The following is a 20,483-nucleotide window of genomic DNA, read 5'->3' on the forward strand; positions in this document are numbered from 1 at the left end:
CGTAGACAAATAAAAAGTGGCTATGAACAAAAAAAAAGTGTCCGCCAAAAAGTGTTCTCCTACAGTGAATACTCTAATGATATCATTTTCAGCTTTTGGTGTACAAGAAATGAGCAGCACCAATTGATATGATGGGTTCGATTGACATGTTCCTTGAAGCACCATGTTTATGCAAAATGTTAAAAACAAATAATGAATTTTGATCAAATTATAGTAGATCTCACGTTTCAAATCCAGTTGAAAAAAATTATAAAATTAGAATTTGTTCTTAGATATCTCAGAGAAAAAAAAAATTAAGTGAAATTATATATATGATTGTGAAGCCGATAAATCAAATTGTACATAGAAGTTATCATAAGTGAGTTAAATAATGTAATCTATTAATAAACAAAATCGAATAATTAGGCATAGTTGAAAAATAACATTAATATATCACACAAAAGCTGGCCATATTTTTTGTCGTGTAATAATTAAAAATAATTCCAAAATATCATAATTGTCTGATTTATTTATAAAATTATAAAATAAACCAAAATTTAATCAAATTTTTTTCTAACAATTTATCCTAATAATAACAATTTAAATCAACAAATAGACCAATACAAAAGTCTTAACAACAACAATAAAGGAATTGATGTATATATTCCATGTTTGACAAAAGATGAATAAAGGCACTACTAGTAGCACTAATCACAATTGAGACTCTCATTTTGTATCTAAACAACTCTCCAAATGCTTAGACCAATAGAAATAAGTCAACAACCATAGTTTAATTCGATCTCTATCTCCTTTAGTCATTCTAGATTTAAAAATTGAAACATCCACATATCAACATAACACTTTTTGTAGCAAACCACAACTAATTAACAAACAACCACACCGCAAATAATTACTCCTACCCTTCTCCCTCACCGCCACGTGTCGCCGCCGTGTCATCATCCCCAAAGAAAGTGCGATACCACAAAACCTCCTCCTCCGCCGCCTCCTCCTGGTGGCTCCTTGACCCAGCTCTCAGCTTCTGCTCCGCCACCATATCCGCCGACAGCCCCCACGCCCTCAGCCTCCCCTCGTCGTGGTGCACGGCGAGGCTGTACTCGCCGCCCTCCCCGAGCTGCATCACCCGGAACTCGCAGTCCTTCGGGCTCTTCAGCCGCTCGAACTCTTCCACTGTCCACCGGAACCACCGCATCAGGAAGATCCGGATCGCCAGCCCGTGCGACACGATGATCAGATTCAGCTCGTCGCCACCGTCGTGTGGGAACCTCTGCATATCAATGTCCCTCCACATTGATTCCAGAAAACCTATAGGATCGTTACATTAGTTTAATATATATATATATATATTTTTAGACAGAGCCAGCACGAATTTGTTTTTGCGTCACATAAAAAGTTTTAAACTAACAATACATTTCCGAATACACCAATATGAACGTTCGGAACCGACTTACTCGAGACGCGGTCGTAGACGTCGGCGCCGGACTCGCCCTCAGGGAAACGGAAGAAGAAGCGGCCGAATTTGTCGCGGACTTCCTTGAGCTGCCTCATCTTCTGAGGGTCCTGGAAGTTGCCCAAGTCCTGCTCGCGGACTCGGCACTCCTCTCGCACGCCGATCAGCCGGCTGGCCGGGAAGGCGTGGCCCATCTCGCGCAGCGTTGATCGCGTGCACTCGAAGGGGGAGACGTAGACGTAGATCTTCCACGAGGGGCAGCTCTGGTCGAGGAGGTCTTTGATGAGGGTGCCGGCTTGCCTCGCCTGCTCCGCCCCGCGCCGGCTCAGCGGGGTGCTGTGGCTCGGGGAAATCCCGTCTCCGCTGCCGGAGGTGTCACTGCTCTCGCCGTGGCGGAGCAGGACTATGCGCTTGGGAAGCCACCTGTTCTTGGGGCTTTTGTCAGCCATGGTGATGGTGGTGGTGGAATTTTTAAATCTAGAATGAAATAATGGGGATTCTGTCTATGTGTATATAACAATCTTTGACAGTTTCTTTTGGACGTGTCCCACGTAATAAGAAAGATGGAGACGCATCAGATTCAGAGGAATCAAAATCACTTGACTTTGTGAAAATAAAAGAAGGTAAAAGTAATGATTGATATGTAGAGAGAGAAACAGAGATGGACAGATGGGAAGAGAGAGAGAGAGATCCACTCTTTCCCAATCAAAAGTAGGACCAAATACAGATGGAATGTAAAATATTGAATAGATGCAGAAAGAGATGAGTTTTTCCTCCTTTTGGTGAAGTTTTAGGAAAAAGTAGCCTAAAAATGGGAACTTTTTCTTCTACCAATAACAGGAATCACGCTGAATGTAATGACGTGTCTACTAGGCCGAGAGATTTCGTGATGAACGCTGCGCCGCCTTCAGATCCGTCGTCCACGACGGTCCGTCGGCGACTTTTCATTATTACCCTAACGGTATTCCAATCCACGGCGACCTGATCCGCGTGATTGAATTGGCCTTCCATCTGCACAATCTCGATCACCTTGTTGTTGGCAAACATGTTGTCAAAGACTGTTACGCCTCTCACCACGCCCTTGATCGACTTGAGGAGCATAAACGTGTCGCCGGGGGGATAAGATGTTGGCGACCGTGAGCTGCAGCAGATCATGGGAGACGATGCCGGTGTAATCCATGTATGAATCAATAATCTGCGGGAGGCCGGGGAGCTGGAGGTAGATGATCCCAATGCCGCTGAATCCAGTGGCCTTGTTGTAGCAATGGACGCCAGAGATTAGATTTTCCTGGCGGGACACGAGGACTCCGGTTTGGGGCCATTCTCATTTTCGGAAGCAAAGAAACCTTTTTTCCTGTACTCTACCAAAAGAAGGAAAAAACCAACATGGGACTTCATTCTCCGTCTGAGACGAAAACGGGATAGCAATCTTGGAAGAAATCAAGGAAGAGAGACTGGTGATATCAATCACACGAAGATGATCATACACAGCTTAGTATAAAGGTTCCTTTTAGCAATAATCTGCATGATCACAAACTAAGTGAGTTGTTCCTGAGAATCAGTGTGATTTTCCTTAAAGAAAACAGCTGAAAAGAAACGACAAACTTCATTCCTTTGCCAACAAAAGAGAGTAAATTACAGTGGCAAAAACATAAAAAGTTAGGGGATGTTTCAAAAACTCTACATACCAGTTTTCTTTCACTGACCAGAAGAGATGATCGTGAAATCCTTGCCCGGGACGACAATCTGCTCAACAACATGTTTAAGAAAATTTATGATTATGTTGCAGATTGTCAAAGCGTATCACGGTGACTGTCCAAATAGTTTTATTGACAGAGGCGGAAGAATCTCCCAGAACTTGTTTTCAATTACATGTGCAGCTATACATAATGTTGTAAATAGAGCATTTTTCACAAATAAAAACGGACAGCTATTAACAATTTGATGTTTCGGGATAAACAAGTTTTGGATAAGCCAATAGGATCAAGAGTTTGGAGTTGGTGAAAAATAGTGAGCAATACTAGAACCCTTTTTCACAACGTTAGCCCGCTTCTGAGGCTGCATCCATGCACGCACTTCTGCTTGAATCTCAAGAGGTAATTCATTCAAGACAGAAGGATCAATCTCATCACTCTTGTAACTCCATGCATCAGTTCTGGAATTGCATGTTCTAGGGGCGATCCCATTTGTTGTTTGCGGAATTTTATCAAGCGGTGTACCTTTAAAAAAATCATAGAAATTGGTTACCGTTTTGGAAACATGACATGGGGATGTGTAAAGTGAAGAACACACGCTCATGCCCTCTAAGCAGGGCTTAGGAAATGGACAATTACCAGAGGAAGATGTTCCACTCTCTGGAAAAGTCTTAAGATTCGCATGAGACTCTTGATTGCCGAAAAATCTTAAGATTGATGAAGTGCCCTACAACAATATCACAAACTTGAACTCAATCAACAAAGTTATCATTAAATAAGATGATCATCTATTTTCTCATAATTTGGTGGAGCAAATGCCATAAACAGAAACTTCTGGTTTTAGGATTTCTCCCTAACTTGAAAATGTACAATTTAGATTTTATATACAAATGAAAAAAATAATGAATAACTAACCTTCTCTGTCTTTCTTTTCTTTTTATCTGATTTTAAACGAGGTCTTAGGAGATCCACCTTCGACTGAGTGAGTTTTGATTCCAGACCAGTTTCAGTTGAGATCAGATGAGACCCACCTAAGCATGATGTAAGAGTGTCTTCTTGGAGCACCAGGCTCTGCTCATCTCCATAGAAAGGTGGGTCTTTCTTATCTACATCTTCGTACGTATATACATCATCCTACAGAGGGAAAAAGTAAGAAAAGACCAAAGGTATTACTCGCAAGCTAAGATGAGAAACACACACCAGCTACAATTTTCAGGAAAAGCATAGTTATCTCCAATCTAAACTTCTTGCTTGTAGTATGTTTTATTCCATTAATGCATGTGTGTGTATATAATCAAGATGCTGAATAAATGGGGAAAGTCTGTTTTGCATCAAGGATTATATTTTCCACGAACAACTGATAATATGAAACCAGAACTTGCCTTACAGACTTCTATTTTAACATCTGGTCCTGCACATGGCATGACCTGACCAAGCATTGTTTCATCCTCACACACATCATTTTCTGGATAATCAGCCTGATTTAGTTCTATGGAGCTTGTAGTACCTAAATCAAGCAGAAAGTTATCTTGATGTGAAGATACCTGAAATTTCACAACACAGCCAAGCTATATTCAAACTTTAAAAGCAGAGCAAATAGAACCTGATGTCGACAAAGACGCAGCATCATGGGTGCATACATCATTTAACTCAGCACATGTCTGATTTTGCTGATGGAAATACTTCATAATTGAGTTCGTTCCCTGCCAAAACATTGCAGACGAATGTGAGGAATTTACTGTAATTATGAAGTGAACCCGGTTATGATTCACAAAGAAAGTCTACAAGTAATATTCAAAAAGTTTAATTACTAAGAATATGTAACCGCACACTTTTCCAATGAGATGTATAGCAAAATACTGCAAATCTTTCAAAAAGTGAACCAACGGTATAATGATTAAAGATGCTCTAGAATAGTAAGCAAGCCAATTTTCCATCAAAAACTAGATTGGTACTACAGATGCATAAGATCATAGGCAGGATATGACATACAGAAACTGTAATGGTGGTGCTTAACAAGAAGTCAAGAACCATAAACATTGCAAGAAATGGTGACATTGTCATATTTGCGTGCTAAAATCGTCACATTATCATTTACCTTAGAGGGAAACATGCAACATGAACACTTAATAACATGCTAATAAGTAGAGAGATAGAACAATATAAATGAGCTGCATGAGGGACAAAATGACTTCGACTCACAGTTGGAATATCAACTATTTTACTTGCTGACACAGAGAGACCAGTTATTGCCCACTCCTGCTGCGTGGACTCTTTCAACTTCTCATGGTATACCCCAACATATTCACGCAGTCCGGCATGAAATAGATTGAGGGCATCTTCTTGGATCTTGGAAACCCCATACCTTAAGGAACATGACTTTGAAGGGAACTTTTTGAGTGATTCCGAGTCATTCAACTAGGGGATAAAATGCACAGAAAACGAAGTGCAATAGTAAGTTGTTTGTAACATCAACATGTGAGGCTTTTAGTGCTATATGGTATATGCAATAAAAAATTTATGCAGAGAAAGACCTTATAAGCACTTGCATGCAGGGTGAGAGTACGAGCAATGCGTTTATTCTGTTCCAGATCACGAAGAAGACGTTCACTCAATTCAGAACAAAGATCATTCAGCCACTTCTGAACCTGCAATAGTAGCAGTGGAGGGAAATAAAGTTACGATCATCGAACTAAAATAATTTGTATCTCAAAAAACTATCTGAAGAGGATAACAGATCTTCCAAGAGAGGGAGAGAGACCATACAGTAGAGAACTTTCTAAGAGCCTGACGTCCAGGAAATGTCTTCCCGGAACCATGACTTTTGGGAAGGAGGCGACCCTCTACCTGATCCCCACATACCCCACGTGCAATATTCCATAACCATGTACTGTTATGGATGATAGACAAATCCAAAATTGAAGACAATGAATTACAAAAATGTATAACTGTAGGGAAGGTAAGATTTCAAACTTTAGAAATGCTATTTCATGAAAGTGTGCAAGAAAACATATTTTATAATGTTCAAGAAACTGTAGACAATTATGTTATCTTATAGAAGAAAAGGGATGACAAGCACTAAAAGCCCCAAAGTAAGAAAAACAGAAACGGTGCCTCATACATATACAAGAAATAAAATCCTAGAATCTTAGCAAGCGAAAGATGTATAGCGATCCATTTATATAAGCAAATGTTATGCAAGATATCATTGAATTTACAGCTGAACAACTAATGTTTAAGAAGGTTTGTGGAATTACATCCCAGTTAATAAGTAATAAGTAATAAGTACCAGTCAAAAACAATTTTTTCAAACAACCATACCCCTCATAATAGATAATGTATTCCCATGTATTAGGAAACTACTGAAAATACACAAAGCAGAATACAAACCCAGTATTTATGCCACAGAGATCTTGCAGCTTCGCTTCTGAAAACTGCAATAGATCCCCAACAGTATTCACAGCAAGCTTATCTTGCAAAGAGGTTCCCAGTTTTCCTCCAAGTTGTTTCCTGTAATAACTTATGTGTTAACTTTATGTCCAAACAAGAAGTTTAGCCATTTGCTATAGAGCAATCACAAAAATATACTTACATTTTTTTTATAGGCAGAGATGCAAGCAGCTCCTCAACAGATGAGGAAGGCACAATGGTCTGTTGAGCAGGTTTATGCATTCCACTGGTTAATTTAGCGAGCATCTGTTCACATCATAAATACCCAGTTAGAGTCCGGAGAGGAGCACATTTTTGTGCGCAAACACTACAATGAATATACATTGACAAGATTGAAACACATGTTTCAAAAAATTGAAATGCTACCACTGGCCTTATTATGGGCTATGCCAGCCGAACACGTGAATTCAGTTTTCTTCAGAACTTCCATTCTAAGTTCTGCTACAATAAGAGCTCCACATGCCAATAATTTATCACGACGATCAGCATTGCTAAGAAACCATTCCCTCACACGATCTTGATTGTCAGATCCATCCTGGTCCTGGGTTAGCAAGTACATGTAAAAGTAGATACTCCAAAAATGGTCAAATACAAGAGCTCTCCCCACCCCCCTTAGACTAAAATGTGAGGTTTAAATAAATAAAGAAACACTGAATGCAGGGAAACTAATACGATGCTGGAAACTTTGAATCATTATTATTCCATCTTGCAGCAAAATGGACGTAGCAACCTATGGGGACAAAAAGAAGTACTAATAGAGTATGGAGAAACCAAAATAAATTTGTATACCGAATGAAGCCCCAAAATATGTGATTTAAGAGCTTCTTCACTAATTGCTTCCAAACTCTCAGGGGAATTTTGGGCCAACATTGTTTCTGCAGCTTCAGTAAGATCCAGGTAGACTTCATCAATAGAAGCACGCTCACATCGACCCTTGCTTGAAAGTATAGACACCACCTACAAGTATTTCGTTTTCGTTGAATAGATAGATCCAAGAGTTGGAAAATAATGTCTTACAAAATATTCACTGTGTAGACCTCTGAACCAGCATCCCGGTATACAGTTAAATCCGCTTTACCACGACTCACTGGAACTGTTACAAGCTCAATTTCTGGACAGACCTTTTTGGCCTCATCACCACGCATTGACCTTATAACAACATGAAAAGTAACATCGAAAAAATCACTAATTTTGTAATTGAACACATTTTAATGATTTTTCGTTTTTACCTTTTGACACCAAACGCACGGGCTTCATACCCCACAGCAATAAGGCCCCCTCCTTGCCACGCGTTGTACTGCACAACAGCAGTAGGCCGACCTCTTAAACTCGGCTGTTTCCGCTGCTCAACTACAGAAATACTCATAACATAATTAAATTATTAAAATTTCATCAAATTACTACTCTCAGATACAAATTATACTTCCAACAGTGTATCGAACAGATTTGGTTAGTGGAATTACTAATCAGTTTTCTCTAAATGCGCTGATCAAAGAGATATCTACAAAATTTTCATGAAATTTCATCAAAATAGCTAGAATATACTCAACTACTACATAAATACTAACATACTTATATTATTAAAATTTCATCAAATAACTAGAATATACAATAAATCAAGAAAAAAATCATCAAATTCTACTTCCAATAGCTGTGTCAAACAAACTCGGTTTGTAGAATTACTAATCAGTTTTCTCCGAATGCAATGAACAAACAGATATCTATAAATTAATCAAACGAACTCAGTTCGTGGAATTACTAATCAGTTTTCTCCAAATGCAACGAACAAACAGATATCTATAAATTAATCAAAAAGTTGAGCAATTACTAGTAGGCGAGCCACAAGAGAGGGGAAAATACCTTGAACATAGAAGCAATCCATGTCAACGTGAGCAATAACTCTAGAACCGGACGATTCTGGTCTCGCCACAGGCATCTTCAAATCCTCTCCCGCGCGTTTCCGAACCTTGATTAGAACCCTGATCCTCCTTTCCCTCCACAAATTCAACTCCTCTGTTGCAAAATTCGCACCAATTCAATTTTGAACGCATTTGATTTCCGCTCGCGCAAGCCCAAAAAAGGCAAAAGCCCTTTAGCTCGTGGACTCAATGCTTCTTCAAAATTTCCTTCTATAATTGGGCCTCTTTTTGGATATTTTGGAGGAATCCTTTATAAACAAAATAGTGTAATTTTAACATTTAGATATTATTATTGTTATTATTATTATTATTATATACAGCAATGTAGTTTTCATTATTTAATACGATTAATGATTTTAAACTTCAATTAGTGGTTCTAAGCTCACAAAATACTCTCCTGCATGGAATTTTATGTGAATGATATATTCCCTGCAACCAATGCGGATCCAAAACCGAACTCGTGGGGTCGAAAAATAATTAATAATATACTAATATAATATTTAGATAATAATTATATATTAATACAATTAAAGTATTGCATTATTTTTGTTAAGCATGGTAATTAATTAATTCCAGTATCCATATTTTTTAAAAAATATAAAAAAACACATCATATATACAATAATATAATTATTTGTAATTTTACAAATATACTAAATGACATTATTTTTAATATTTTTCAGATTTGAATTTACTTGGACTATTAATAAAATATTAATTAAATTAAACAAACACATGTTAATAATATACGGAGTATAATTAAAAGAAATGGAGTATTTAAGACTTTAAGTTTATAGTTAAAAGAAACAAACCCTAGTACTACGACGGAGTATAAAAGAAATAATATACGGAATATAAAAAAATGGAGTATCATAAAAAGAAATAGAGTATTTAAGTTTAGGGAATTAAAAGAAATAAATAAAATAACGCCATCCCTAATTACAGCGCCGCGCCGCTGTCTTCTCCATTGTTTTCTATTACCAAACTTCTGCAATTTTTCTTCATTTTCGGTTTTCCCATGAAGCTTTTCACTTCTGTGAAACTATTTTACCTCTCCCCTAATCTGTTTTCTTGAAATTCTCTTCCTCATTTTCTCTTCCATGGAGATGAAGCAGCCATAAAGTGGGGTCGGAGCTGATGCAGCGGTGGGTCGACGGCTGATTCTGGGAGGTTTTCGGAGGTATTCACGGACCGGCGGTGGGGTCGGCCGACCCCACCTGGGTCTGTCATTGCCTGCAACAACAAAATACGTGACATTTTAAGGCGCCCCCAGAAATTTTATGTTGGGGGCACAAATACTAAAATAATATAGACTTGAGTCTACATTAATAAGCTAAAAAGTAGTCAAAATTTAAATTATAATATTCAAAATAATTACTCCTAAAAACGACTTAACATCAATGTACATGATCTAGAAAATGAGTGAAATGATGAAAAAATTCAAGGTGAAGAGTCGAACTCGATAACTAATGCTTTCAATGCTGCAAAATTGTCAATTGTGCCACAACTTTTAATCATATAGCATACATATTGGTGGACTTCGCGCCGCTGGCATGTTTTATCAACGCGTGTTTAAGAAAATATTCGGCGAATATTGGTGGTTATAAAAAAATCTGATTTTAAGTTGAGATATTATAGTGTGAGGTCATATTCCAACTTGGGAAGCCAAGAAACAAAACTGACCAGGTTTATGGTTATGGGTCCCAATGTATTTATAACTTAAATCCCATGTTTATTAGGCAAGAAATAAGAAAAGTTTCTACCATTTTGGAATTTATAAATTAATTAATTAATTTTGTGTCCTTTGTGGGTTCGAAACAATGTACTGCAATTCAGGTTGAATACAATGAGAGAAAAAATGTTAAAATTGGGGATGATTGAGGATGAAAAGGATAGAAGTGTAATTTTCCATTCATTTCTTAAACGACCATCAAGACAGTTTTATAAACCAACGTTGCTATAAAATTTCATTTCATTCCATCACAACACTCAAAATGCGAGCCCTCATTAACTTATAGGGCCGATGAGAATTAAATCTCAAACACTGAACACCAATAAATGACAAGATTGACATCATATCTAATAAAGTAAATCATCCCTAAAAATAAAGGTAGTATATTTTGTACGAGCATCAAATAAGATAATTGTGCTAGAATAGCTAATTATTTTTCCATGATAATTGGGAAGGTTCAAAGAACAAAATTATGGATATAAATTAGTTCCAATTTTGACCAAATTAGCTTTGAGTATTCCACTTATCTAAGAAGAAATAATAAAAACATCCATATCTACTAGAAACACATTATTCAGATTCAACTAACCACTTCAATTAACGAAAAAAACTAAGAGCATTCGCAGCGGTGCTCGTCCGTGCGTCCGTGCGTCCGTCCGTGCCGCTGGACATAGCTCGTCCGTCCGCCGATGGAGCTCGTCCGTCCGTGCCGCTGAGCAGCCATACGTGGCGTGTTCTTATGGGCCAACGGCATTAACGTTGGCAAATTCGATTTATATTTTTTAAAAAAAAAATCATAAATAATTCAAAATAATACAAAAAAAAAATTGAATTCCCAAAAAAATAAAGCCGTTTATAGACGTATTTTTTGGATTTTTGTGATTTTTTTTTTAATCCCAAAATCATCTATAAATACACACATTCATCATCCACTTTTCACATCAAATTATCTCTCATTCATACTTTTTCATACTAATCATCTACATCTTATTCTCTCACCCAAACTCTCTCTAAAGAATTCAAAAATGGATTTCACCAATCTCATTGCGGAAGCGGAGCGCGAAGAACAAGAATATTATGAACAATATCGTGCCGCCTATGAAGCCTATGTCGCCGCCAATACACCCGCCCCTCCTCCTCAACCAACTAGAGCAAAACGTCGCTACATCCCTCGTGATCGAGAGGGAGCCCATGAAAGGCTCGTTGCCGACGGTATCCAGAAGATTACTTTCGGCGCCGTTTTCGCATGTCAAAATGGTTGTTTATGCGTATTGTCAACACATTGTCCACCCGCGCTGAATATTTTCAAGAAGGTGCAGACGCAACCGGTCGGCAAAGTCTCACGGCGTTGCAAAAGTGTACTTATGCCATCCGAGAACTTGCTACTGGGCAAACGGCTGACCTCTTCGACGAGTATTTGCATGTCGATGAGTCAACTGGAATCCTATGCCTCAAGAATTTTTGCGACGGCGTTCGTTCTGCTTTCGGCGAGGAATTCCTTCGGGCACCCACCACCGACGATTGTCAACGGTTGCTTCGTCTTCACGAAACAGTCCACGGTTTTCCCGGTATGCTAGGCAGCATTGACTGCATGCATTGGAAGTGGAAGAATTGCCCGACTGCTTGGAGGGGGCAACACTTAAGCGGCCACAAAGGTGGCGGCCCAACGCTTATCCTTGAAGCGGTCGCCGACTACCGCCTATGGATTTGGCATGCATATTTCGGTGTTGTCGGATCCAACAACGACTTGAACGTGTTATATTCTTCACCACTCTTCGATGATGTTTTGAATGGTGTAGCACCGGCGATCGACTTCACCGTCAACAAAAATGTATATCACATGGGTTACTATCTCGCCGATGGTATCTACCCAAGGTGGTCGACTTTCGTGAAGTCGTTCAGCAATCCACAAGAGCAAAGACGAATTCTTTTTGCGCAGCGTCAAGAGTCTGCTCGGAAAGACGTCGAAAGAGCTTTTGGTGTCCTTCAAGGCCGATTCAACATTGTGAAGTCCCCTTCTCGGCTTTAGTACGTTAAGAATATCGCCGACATTATGTATACGTGTATTATCTTGCACAACATGATTATAGCTGACGAAGGACCGATGGCTGCTAACTTTTACGACGAGGATGAACCCGGAAGCTCAACCGCGCGGTCTCCCCCACGCCGAGGTGTGCATACGACGGTGAACGAGAGGATGGAAAGAAGACACACAATGCGCGATACAAGAACCCACACTGAGCTACAAAAAGATCTAATCAATCACATTTGGTCGAAATTCGGCAACGAGTAGTGTAATTTTTAATTTTTAGGATTTTAATTGTGTAATTTTTAATTTTTAGGATTTTAATTATGTAATTTTTAATTTTTAGGATTTTAATTATGTAATTTTAAATATTTTGTAATTTGTAATGTATTTCGGATATTTTTAATGCATTTTAATATTGTGGAAATATTTTTATTTAAATTGAATAATAGAATGGTGGGACCCTTGAGCTTGTCATTGACTAAGAACACGGTTGTGGGTGTTGTGTTCTTAGCTAAGGACAAGCAATAAAAGTGGGTTCGGGCCCACTTCCGTGCTCTTAGCTAAGAGCACGGATGGGAATGCTCTAACCACTGGAATAATAGAATAAATGAAATAATAAAAAAGAAATAATGTGGCCGCACCGCACCGTACATTCTCTTCTTCCCCAATCACCACTACTAAACCCTCGCAAAACCCTCACTCTCTCTGCAGCTTCGCAAATTTGTCCAAACCAATCGATCCTTCTTCCTCCGAGCTGCAGTTTTTGCACACTTATATCCATCAATCGATGCAGATTCATGCATATGAATAAAGGCGGGGGTTTAATCGCTTTACACATTCGTCAAATCGCCATTAATCAGAGCTTGAAATGAAAGCAGTAACGGCTCTGACGCGATTCCGCCCAATCGCCGCCGATTCCGCCTTCCTCCGCCGCTTCTACTCCGCGCAGCCGCAGCACGACGACGTTTCACCGCCGAATCCCGACGAATTAACCGCGCAGGATGCCGTCTTCGACAGCTCTCAATTCGACGATTTGAATCTCAATCCCAGCCCCGGCAGCAGTAATCAGGAGTCAACGTGGGACGAGAAGTATAGAGACAGGGTGAAAAGCCAAGTATTTGGGGAAAATGTTTCGCATTTGAGGATATTGCAGAGGGAAGAGGAGAAGAAGAGGAAGGCTGGGAAGCTGGCGAATGAGCTGCTTGAGGCGGCGTTGGATGCAGGGGAGAGCGAAGATGACGAGGAGAGAGAGGTGACGGAGGAGGAGCAGAAATCGTTAGCTGTTGGCATCATTGGAGCTCCGAATGCTGGAAAGTCTGCTCTCACTAATTACATGGTTTGTGCCCTTTTTTTCACATTCGAGTCTATTCACATTTGAAATAAGGTAATTGGATATTCTTTGATATTGCCATCAATTTGATTGTTTAGGTGGGAACTAAAGTTTCAGCAGTTTCGCGGAAGGTACATACCACCACTCACGAGGTTTTGGGAGTCATGACGAAAGGAGATACACAAATTGTAAGATTTCTGATTATTTGATGTTTCATTTTACTAGTAGTTTTTTGAAAACCAGTTTCTCAGGGATGTAAGTTAGCTTTGAGTTGAGTATTTCACCTAGAATGTGTAAAGCTTATCTCGGCATATGCTGCAAACTGTAGATGCTATCTTCTGCTTTAAATAGATTTAAAATTTAGATTCATTGTTCTAGTAGTGTGAACATGACAGAAACTTGACGTTCTTGATAGTTTTGGGTTGTTCCATATCTCAAGTATCGGTGCCCTATCTGAGAGTATTGTTATTTCAGCCAATTACTTGTGCAGATGCAAGCTGCATATGCTTTCTTCACTAGTTACAAATGCATAGAGAAGCTAGTTTATAGCCGAGTCAGCGATAAAAGTGCAATGCCCTTGCCACTGGATTAGAGGCAGTGATGACATTAGTGTTCTTCCTAGGGAGCTTTGTTACCCTGTCTGTCGTAGGGAGCGAGTTTTGTGGTTGCGTCAGGAGCTGTTTTGTCCATGATGTCCAATGTCCTCGCCTCATATTTTCTTTTACTTTTTGTCTTGTATTTTTAAATATAATAAAACACAAAGAACATATATGGTCACTGCACTGATGAATCATGCTTCTCTTCATTTAATCAAAGATTTTTTTCTAATTCTGATGCCCACACAGTGTTTCTTTGATACACCAGGACTTATGTTAAAGAAAAGCGGATTTCCTTACAATGATATCAAAGTCCGTAATGAAAGTGCCTGGGGTTCTGTTAGTTTATACAATGTGCTGATAGTTGTTTTTGATGTTCACAGACATATTACCAGGTCCGGTTTTCCTTTCCCTAGCTAACTTTTGCTCCTTCATTGTGTTCCATCGATAAATCAATTTTTAGATACTTCTACAAAGTCCATGAATTAATTTGTAATCTAGAAGCTGGAGGTCAAATGCAATGCGTGTACATAATCCTTTCTGATATATGGTGTTGTTGAGCTGCATTTTTCTTCCCAGTTTTGCAGTTGTATTCTTTTAGTAACATTACACATCTGGATAGAAGTTTCATTTTAGTGATTCTGTCTGAACCTTTTGTTGGTCTAGACCTGATTCGCGAGTTGTGAGGTTGATTGAAAGAATGGGTTCTATTAGCATCCCAAATCAGAAGCGCATTTTATGTATGAACAAGGTTGACTTGGTTGAAAAGAAGAAAGACTTGCTCAAGGTTGTAGAGGAATTCAATGATCTATCAGGATACGAAAGGTGTGTTATACTTTTCCCCTGTATCTCGACTATTCTGAAGTGGTTCCTCATACAAGCTTTAACTATTCTATAGGCATTTCTTGACATCGGGAGTCAAGGGTGCTGGGGTGAAAGATCTCACAAAGTACTTAATGGAGCAGGTGTGTTTTATTGCCACCCTCGTATTACTTCAGTAGGTCGTCTTTTGGGATTATATTTGGACATTTGTGCTATATATAGATACAAATAATATGCATAGAATATTTTGTAACTCAATACTGTGGTCTTGTGACTGTCTCGTACAGAGTTAATAGATCTGAAAAGCTTTAGAGGTGTTCTAAGATTTTTAACCTCAGGCAGTACAAAGACCATGGGATGAAGATCCATTTACCATGAGTGAAGAATTAATGAAGAACATATCTCTGGAAATTGTGAGAGAGAAATTGTTAGATCATGTGCATCAGGTAAATCCACTCTATTATTTATGAAGAATCAATAAATGTGTTTCGCTGATTAGTCTTCTTCGTTATAGGAAGTCCCCTATGGCATTGAACATCGTTTGATGAGCTGGAAGGAGTTAAGAGATGGTTCTCTCCGAATCGAGCAACACTTCATCACTCCCAAGATCAGCCAACGCAAAATTTTAGTTGGGAAGAAGGGCTCCAAAATAGGGTCAGTATGCTGATGCATCTCACTCCATCCTATATCTAAAATGCTATCCATTCGCTGACTGCTTTCCCGTCTCTTCTATTCGAAACCAAGCAAGTTTAGAGCGGTTTCATTTATGTTGTGCGCCTTCTCTTCCACTTGACTGCTTGCAATCTATATCAAGCACTCTTTGATAGTTTCACTTGGTGACAACTACCAATCTTCGACGTGCAGGAGAATAGGCATGGAAGCGAACGAAGAGCTCCGAGCCATATTCAAGAGGAACGTCCATCTCATCCTCATGGTTAGAGTTAAATGACTTAGATGGTATTGATTTTTGCAATAACGTTCCCCCCGACGCCGTGCTCAGTGTGAAATTACGTTGTTACCCCCGTGAAAAACTCAGCTTCAGAAGTAGTAGATACCTGGGAGATGCATTTAAGGAAGGATGGTTTCTTATCTCCAGTATATATATCACTCCTTTTAAGCACTCCTTTTGCTAGATTTATTATTTTGTTTCCATTATCACCTTTGTTGTTTCCCCATATCACGTTCAAGGATTTTGATGTATACGAGAAACATGTAAAGTTGGTTACTTTCTTGTTGTCCAATTACTGTCGGAATTTTCGGTCGTTAATCCCAAACATCAGCCAGTAAAAAACTTTACCAATAAACATCGGTCGGTAAAATTTTATCGACAGATTGTTAGTTGGTAGCTTTATCGACTGATTATTGACAAAAAATTAGTTAGCAAAACTTTTTCATGTAATACATCGTCTCAAAATACATTTACGAACTGAAGTCCGTTGGTAAGTTATGAGACTCCAATATCCGTTGGTGAACTTGATAGTAAATAAACTGAAATTTGAGCATAATTTTTCCTCAGCTATATATTACCACCAATAAAAGCAAGTACATTTAGGCTATGTTTGGTAGGGGTGATAACTCATCTAGGGATGGAAATCCATTACCAAACATGCTTTTAGTGACCAGCCATAGGTAGATTTTGGCCTTTGTCAGGAAACAAAAGAATTACTCAAACTGCATTAACCTCAGAAAGTCAAGGATTTGGTCTGTAATTTCTACAATCTAAAAAACAACCCAAATCACAAAAACTGAAAAAATGGTAATTATCTGATAAATTATAGTAGAGGCTATCCTGACACCTATATCCAAAAAGATAGTTACAACATTTAAATAGAAAGAATTGCAACAAGCAGCACCAGTTAGAAGCTCAAATGAAAGGTGTTGTGATCGATATAGAATCGTTCCTCCTGATGATGATCACGGTTAAGAACGAGGCACCATCGAATCTCTAAAATGCCATGCGACCAGCAAGCCTGCTCTCAGATATCCTTCGGTCAATGGCAGCATCAATGGAACTCATCTGAAACAAACATCCGAATAACTTTGTATTAGGAAAGCCAAAAGGAGACAATCTCATGATTATCAGTCAATATATTAGAACTTAGTCTGTAGTCAATATATACAAACTTTGCAAAAGGAGCTGACCTGGCCCACTGAATTCACGTTCGATCTAAAAATTATATTGTACGATATGTATGGGCAAAAATCTGTTGGGTAATGGTTGTTCCACCCATTCCCAACACTTCTTATCAGGCAACCATAGGTAGAAGTCAAAAATTGAAATTAATTTTCAAACAGTAAATACATACACTCTGTGCTCTTAACCTTGCAAGGAGCTAGTGGGAAGATCCTCGAAAGATCGCAGCATGCTAACAGAATTACTAATTATTAGCAAAGAAAATGGAAATACCTACTTGACTTTGAACCTTCGCTGGCCACAAAATCGGCAGGATTGCTTGCCAAGCGGACAGTGGCCAAGAACGAAAAAACAGCCCATCATGTGAATGGGGTAGGAAAATAGCAATATCCATGGCCATATTGTGAGGATTTTTTATGTGTATTTGGATATATAGTTAAAGGCATAGAAATACCTTGTATCTATGTAAACAAGAATAATTATGTGCAATGGAAAACCACAAGCAGCAAAAGTCTAGCCACCGGGATATTTGACTAACTAAATCATTTATCCGGTATGAAGGATATTATTTTATAGGTTGTAATGACTTACCTGGCTATTCTCATCATGCACCTGATACTTCAATAAGGACAATCTTCTTTCCTCCTGAAAAATTGATAAGAAATGCAAGAGCTTCTCAGTAAACAGGGGTAGTTACAGCGTTTACAGAAATTTCACATTAGAGTTAAAATCCTACCATAGACATAGCTTCATCATCCCAAACTAAGTAGACCTCATTAGTTGCGGGTTGTGTAGATGGGGCTTTGTTTGCAATTAATGGAGGTGGTCCTATAGACGGACCTTCAGTATTTGGACCAGATGCATAGGAATGTGAATTTGCAACAGGTATGGCTGTAGACAATGGGAAAAGCATGAGAAAGCAGATAAATAAGAAACGGATGAACATGAGAATGCAGATAAGCATGTGGAGCTGGTTTTGATCATGATAATGTGATGACAACTACTTTAACTACACAAAAATGGATAATAAAAAGAAAGTTAAATAAACATTTCGCAAAGCAAAGAGGAGTTTTCATGTCATTCCATAAAGGAACACGAGTACACGACTCAACTTCTGTGGGACGGAAGAAGTGCAATTTACAACAAGATACAGATTCTCCAATACAGTACAGTGTAGTTTCTCATATACGATATACCTCATTATCCAAATCAGTGAAAACCTAAGTTATCAATTTATTACTAATGCTAAATAAACACTGGGAAAAAGCGAGTAGAACTAACCTGCGGTTCCTGATGTTTGATAATTATTGGCTGCCAGAGTGCCACCGAAGTGAGGTTCTGCACTCTTTATTTCTGTAGAAGAGCTTAAAGGCAAGCTCATAGAAGGTATAGGAGCAGAAAACGGGGAGCTCTGAGGAGGAATATTACTGTTAGGAATGACAGGAAATAAAGGTTGAGAAACAGGAACAGGAGGTGTTGTTGCAGGCATCCCTGGAGGAGTGATTGAAAATGTTGGTTGAAGCCCAGGGGGTGCTGTGGATGGAACAGTAGACTGAATATTGTGCACAGGAAACAAAGGCTGTGGAGGCATTCCTGCTTGGCCAGGGAACGGAACTGAAACAGCTGGGTGCTGAGGATACCAAGGTTGTGGACGAGGTGGAATTTGCCAACCAACAGGTGGCCCAGGTATTCTGGGATTGTAACTGAATCAACAAAAGAAGTCAATCAGGCAAGATACATCTTGCTCCAATATGGAGTGGTTACATGAACTCTTGACTGTGTGTACTCTTAAACTAGTTCTATTACTAATTCAACTAGATTTGTGGCTGAAGTTACGTAACAATATATGATTTGGAAAAAGGAATTAAGAAAGAACCAATCCTTTTTTTACTGTCTGAGTATATTATACAGTAAATTATCATAATATTAACCAGAAATAAAGAAGCAAGTAGCATGGAACTTACTTCGGAGGTAATGGGCCGCGGGGAGGATATCCAACCCCTAGTGATCCCGGCATCATACCACCGGTTATCTGAGAGATTGGTAGATCAACTTTAGCTGCTTTTGAAGGGTTCTCTTCATCTGTTGAGCAAAAAACATATCAAAAAGTTGGCATCAATAGGACACAGCCACAGAGAATTCACAGCCATCATTCAAATGGCAGACGGGTTAAAAAGAACAAACTGGGTATAGTACAAAAATACACTTCACAATTTAACTTCAAATCTTGAATCTTGATAGCATTCAAGTTTAAAGGTGCACAATTTGGTTCAGGTCATTTTGTTCGGTTATTGGCTTTCCAAAGTCAGTATGCTTCTATCTGATCACAGTTTTGGGTTTTCCATACCTAAATTGATCAAAGTATACTACAGATTTTTGCTGATTTAGTTTACTAGGTGAAGTCAACATTAAACAAATTCGGGAACTGACAGGCAGACCAAAGGCAAATTATCTACAGCCCAAACGTGTCCGAACTATTTGACAATTAATATTACAAACTGAACACATACTATCTCATTAAAACCTCAGGTAGCAGTAGGGCTGCAGTGTAAAGAAGACATTACAGGATCAAGCAAAACAGCTGACAATACCTTCCTCTCCATAATGTGAAGCCAGGGCATCAGCTGGAATTCCCTGCATCCCATAAATCTCAATCTCCGTTGTTTCTCTTCCAGGTTTTGCATTTGGGACTCTGGAAAAACAATGCCGCATTTTATCAGAAAAAAATTGAATTCAACCCGCAGCAGTTTGTCAATCCCTAAAACACATAAAATCACACACACGAATCCCCAAATCCTATATCAATTTATAAAAATCAAAATATTCAAAAACCAAAAAAGTCGAGATAATTAAGCATACGCTGCAATACGAAACAATTAAACACAGATAAAGAGGCGATTCTTTGAGAAAGAGAAAGACGGACTGACTTAGTGACTTGTTCCTTGTGAACCTGGAGCACGTGGATGGCCATGCCGCCGGCGGTGGAGAGCTTCTTGTGGCAAACATGGCACTTGAAGTGCTTGGCCTTCTGGTGCTGCACCAGTATCTTCTCGTCGTCGAACTCCCTGTCGCAGTAGTAGCACCACACCTTATCCACCGCTCCTCTCTTCTTCTTCTTCCCCATTCGATGTCAATCCGTCAAATTAAGCAGCCGGGGAAGATCGGATCAACAATTACCACACCAATTGAATCTATTTCGCAACCAATCGATCGATCAATCGATCCTGAGCAGGAAAATAGGTTTGTTTTAGGGCAGCTCGACTCGTCTCTGCGCAGCAGCGCATTTACTTCAAAACTACCTTCTTATATTTTCCTCCATGGACTATTAAT

The 20,483-nt window shown here is 39.0% G+C and overlaps 4 protein-coding genes across 4 annotated transcripts; 1 reads left to right on the plus strand and 3 right to left on the minus strand.

Moving 5' to 3' along the window:
- Window positions 1-610: 610 nt before the first annotated feature.
- On the minus strand, window positions 611-2,836 carry LOC125201066 (phosphoglycerate mutase-like protein AT74). Its single transcript, XM_048098960.2, has 2 exons — window positions 1,449-2,836; window positions 611-1,302 (listed from the first exon to the last, which is right to left on the minus strand). Exons 1-2 carry the CDS (start codon window positions 1,894-1,896, stop codon window positions 896-898), a joined length of 855 nt encoding a protein of 284 aa, XP_047954917.1. The 5' UTR covers window positions 1,897-2,836; the 3' UTR covers window positions 611-895.
- A 420-nt stretch (window positions 2,837-3,256) lies between these two features.
- POLH (Y-family DNA polymerase H) lies at window positions 3,257-8,704 on the minus strand. The gene is made up of 15 exons (XM_048098959.2): window positions 8,452-8,704; window positions 7,821-7,941; window positions 7,629-7,740; window positions 7,381-7,548; window positions 6,965-7,132; window positions 6,734-6,837; window positions 6,532-6,651; window positions 5,908-6,031; window positions 5,676-5,789; window positions 5,344-5,559; window positions 4,745-4,844; window positions 4,524-4,648; window positions 4,057-4,275; window positions 3,781-3,868; window positions 3,257-3,666 (listed from the first exon to the last, which is right to left on the minus strand). Exons 1-15 carry the CDS (start codon window positions 8,525-8,527, stop codon window positions 3,431-3,433), a joined length of 2,091 nt encoding a protein of 696 aa, XP_047954916.2. The 5' UTR covers window positions 8,528-8,704; the 3' UTR covers window positions 3,257-3,430.
- Window positions 8,705-12,917: 4,213 nt separating this feature from the next.
- Window positions 12,918-16,244, plus strand: LOC125202340 (GTP-binding protein ERG-like). Its single transcript, XM_048100719.2, has 8 exons — window positions 12,918-13,607; window positions 13,700-13,789; window positions 14,447-14,592; window positions 14,864-15,022; window positions 15,096-15,162; window positions 15,358-15,465; window positions 15,534-15,673; window positions 15,884-16,244. Exons 1-8 carry the CDS (start codon window positions 13,140-13,142, stop codon window positions 15,966-15,968), a joined length of 1,263 nt encoding a protein of 420 aa, XP_047956676.2. The 5' UTR covers window positions 12,918-13,139; the 3' UTR covers window positions 15,969-16,244.
- A 427-nt stretch (window positions 16,245-16,671) lies between these two features.
- Window positions 16,672-20,439, minus strand: LOC125201483 (protein SUPPRESSOR OF FRI 4-like). Its single transcript, XM_048099622.2, has 7 exons — window positions 20,081-20,439; window positions 19,745-19,845; window positions 19,118-19,235; window positions 18,435-18,856; window positions 17,890-18,044; window positions 17,745-17,798; window positions 16,672-17,036 (listed from the first exon to the last, which is right to left on the minus strand). The coding sequence occupies exons 1-7, from the start codon at window positions 20,275-20,277 to the stop codon at window positions 16,965-16,967; spliced, it is 1,119 nt and encodes a 372-aa protein (XP_047955579.2). The 5' UTR covers window positions 20,278-20,439; the 3' UTR covers window positions 16,672-16,964.
- Between the last annotated feature and the right edge of the window lie 44 nt (window positions 20,440-20,483).

The sequence above is a fragment of the Salvia hispanica genome, chromosome 2 (assembly GCF_029641045.1).
Source record: "Salvia hispanica isolate PSC_SH4W2 chromosome 2, Shi_PSC_v1, whole genome shotgun sequence".
Lineage (NCBI taxonomy): Eukaryota > Viridiplantae > Streptophyta > Magnoliopsida > Lamiales > Lamiaceae > Salvia > Salvia hispanica.

Coding starts and splice junctions, on each gene's coding strand:
- LOC125202340 (XM_048100719.2), top strand. CDS start 13,140: ATGAAAGCAGTAACGGCTCTGACGCGATTCCGCCCAATCGCCGCCGAT. Junction 13,608..13,699: donor CTGCTCTCACTAATTACATG/GTTTGTGCCCTT, acceptor TTGATTGTTTAG/GTGGGAACTAAAGTTTCAGC. Junction 14,593..14,863: donor GTTCACAGACATATTACCAG/GTCCGGTTTTCC, acceptor TTGTTGGTCTAG/ACCTGATTCGCGAGTTGTGA.
- POLH (XM_048098959.2), bottom strand. CDS start 8,527: ATGCCTGTGGCGAGACCAGAATCGTCCGGTTCTAGAGTTATTGCTCAC. Junction 5,560..5,675: donor TGCATGCAAGTGCTTATAAG/GTCTTTCTCTGC, acceptor TTTATCCCCTAG/TTGAATGACTCGGAATCACT. Junction 4,276..4,523: donor TTAAAATAGAAGTCTGTAAG/GCAAGTTCTGGT, acceptor TTCCCTCTGTAG/GATGATGTATATACGTACGA.
- LOC125201483 (XM_048099622.2), bottom strand. CDS start 20,277: ATGGGGAAGAAGAAGAAGAGAGGAGCGGTGGATAAGGTGTGGTGCTAC. Junction 18,045..18,434: donor TCAAACATCAGGAACCGCAG/GTTAGTTCTACT, acceptor CATTGTCTACAG/CCATACCTGTTGCAAATTCA. Junction 17,037..17,744: donor TGCATGATGAGAATAGCCAG/GTAAGTCATTAC, acceptor TGTTTGTTTCAG/ATGAGTTCCATTGATGCTGC.
- LOC125201066 (XM_048098960.2), bottom strand. CDS start 1,896: ATGGCTGACAAAAGCCCCAAGAACAGGTGGCTTCCCAAGCGCATAGTC. Junction 1,303..1,448: donor CGTCTACGACCGCGTCTCGA/GTAAGTCGGTTC, acceptor ACGATCCTATAG/GTTTTCTGGAATCAATGTGG.